Source organism: Protobothrops mucrosquamatus, unplaced genomic scaffold (genome assembly GCF_001527695.2).
Source record: "Protobothrops mucrosquamatus isolate PMUCROS unplaced genomic scaffold, P.Mucros_1.0 scaffold1102, whole genome shotgun sequence".
Classification (NCBI taxonomy): domain Eukaryota; kingdom Metazoa; phylum Chordata; class Lepidosauria; order Squamata; family Viperidae; genus Protobothrops; species Protobothrops mucrosquamatus.
The window spans coordinates 171,719-173,835 of record NW_015387323.1 but is presented as its reverse complement, the minus strand read 5'-3'; the positions used below and the strand labels follow the sequence as shown (position 1 = coordinate 173,835).

General features: G+C 49.0%; 1 protein-coding gene across 1 annotated transcript in view; it reads right to left on the bottom strand.

The window, feature by feature from the left end:
- Window positions 1-597: 597 nt before the first annotated feature.
- The window catches only part of LOC107291272 (serine/threonine-protein kinase TAO2-like), a 54,435-nt gene continuing 52,915 nt past the window's right edge, over window positions 598-2,117 (bottom strand). The window contains exon 19 of the mRNA XM_015820263.1: window positions 598-1,104. Coding sequence (XP_015675749.1) covers window positions 598-1,104 — 507 coding nt within the window. The remainder of the gene's footprint in view (window positions 1,105-2,117) is intronic.

The following is a 2,117-nucleotide window of genomic DNA, read 5'->3' as shown; positions in this document are numbered from 1 at the left end:
CCTGGTCTTGGAGAGGAAGAAGCAGGGTTTCTGGCTGCAGCAGCTCCAATTACACCCACAAACAAGCCACAGTGCACAATTAAAAAATCTGGATTTGTTGTATTGTGGGAGTGTTTTTCTTTTCCTCTTCTAAAGAGAAGAGACTATTCAGCCACACCCTGAAGAGATAACTTTATCTCCATTGCTGGAACACTATTCTTGGTCTGTCTTCATCTACAGATTGTGGCGACGCTGGGGGAGCAGCCGACAGCCATCAGGGACACAAGAATAGACTGCCAACATCATGTTCGCAGCTTCATTGTCTCTATCCATTTGGCGGGGGATAGAAAACCACGATCTGAGGAGGCCCCAGCTATGCTCCAGAGGACGAGAATTCAACCTTCCATCTCACAGTCCAACCTTCTCCTGGTGATTGACAACTCAAAAGGCTACTGATGATGACCGAGAGCCTTCCACTGTGGTCCAGTTTCACAGCATCTCCCATTTTTGTTTTTTTAACTTATCGACCCCGGATAACATGCCCCGCCTCCCTCCCTTTTTCACCAGCCAATCCCCCATTTGCCTCCAGCCAAGTCTCCCTGTTCTCTACCAATTACTTCACGAGTAGGAAAAATGTGACCCGCTGAGGATGTGAGAAGTGACGCTGGCAGAGCGGCTGATGCCCTGGTCCGACTGGCCGCCAGAAGCTGTGCGCCGCAGGGGTTGGGGGCTGTTCCTCAGCATGACCACATTGGAGCGGCCACTAGGAGCCGAGGAGGAAGAGGAAGAGGAGGAGGGAGATGAGGAAGGGGGATGAAGCCAGGCGGAAGGGGGCGGGGCAAGCATGGGAGGCTGCCTCCATGCGTGAGGCGCACCAGCTGTATTCTGAACTCCATGGCTCCAATGGGAGCCGCTGCGGGGAACCGGGCGGGAGGGCCAGGGCTGAGGAGGGGCCGTGTAGCCTTGGTTGAAGGCTTCAGCTGGAATGCCTGTGAGTGCCATATTGCTGAATCCCAGACGCATACTTTCAGAGTCGAAGGCTTCTATCTCCCGGGCCTGGCGCTCCAAGAGGCTGCGGATGCGATCGGAGCGTTCATTCTGCAAGGCCAACATCTCCTCTTCGATCTGGAGAAGGAAACAAAACAAAAAAAATGCACCATGACCTCAAGTGCAAGAATCCACAAACACACTTGCTTGGACACCAGCACAGTGGTGAGAAGCAGCCCTTTGTCTCACTCGGTAGCCAGCAAGGATACGCTGCAGATAATCTTCAGTTTACAACTATTTGTTTAGTGGCCATTCGAAGTTAACGGATCTGGAAAAAGTGACTTAAGACTGGTTTTCACACTTACGACTGTTGCAGCATCCCCATGGTCATGTGATCAAAATTTGGGCGCTTGGCAACTGGCATGTACTTATGACTGCTGCACCGTCCTGGGGTCATATGAACACCATTTGCAACCTTCCCAGCTGGCTTCCAACAAGCAAAGTCAATGGGGAAAGCCGGATTCTCTTAACAGCTGTGTTATATACTTCACAACTGCGGTAATTTAACAACCACGGCAAAAAAAGGTTATAAAACCACGTGGGACACCCTTAATAGCTGCCTTGCTTAGCAATGGAAATTCTGGTCCCAATTGCGGTCGTAGGCCGAGGACCACCTGCATGAAATCCTCCTCCTCAAGCACAGTACAGGTAGTCCTCAGCTTACAACAATTCGTTTACTGACCATTCAAAGTTAGAACAGCACTGGAAAAAGTGACGTTTGACCATTTTTCACACTCATGGCCGTTGCACCATCCCCACAGTCACATGATCAAAATTCGGATGCTCGGCAACTGACTCATATTTACGACCGTTGCTGTGTGCTGGGAATCATATGGTCCCCTTTTACGACCTTCTGATAAGCAAAGTCAATGGAGAAGCCAGTTTCACTTAATAATAAATAATAATAATAATAAATTTAATTTATATGCCGCCCTTCTCCCAACGGGACTCAGGGCGGCGCACAACATATTTAAAACAAAACATAAATACATTCCCCCCCGATAAAACCGAATTAAATCAAATTTTAAAGTTGTGTCTCTGTCGAATTGTTAAAAGATAAACCCCAAATAAAATCCTCCCTAGGTCAGGTC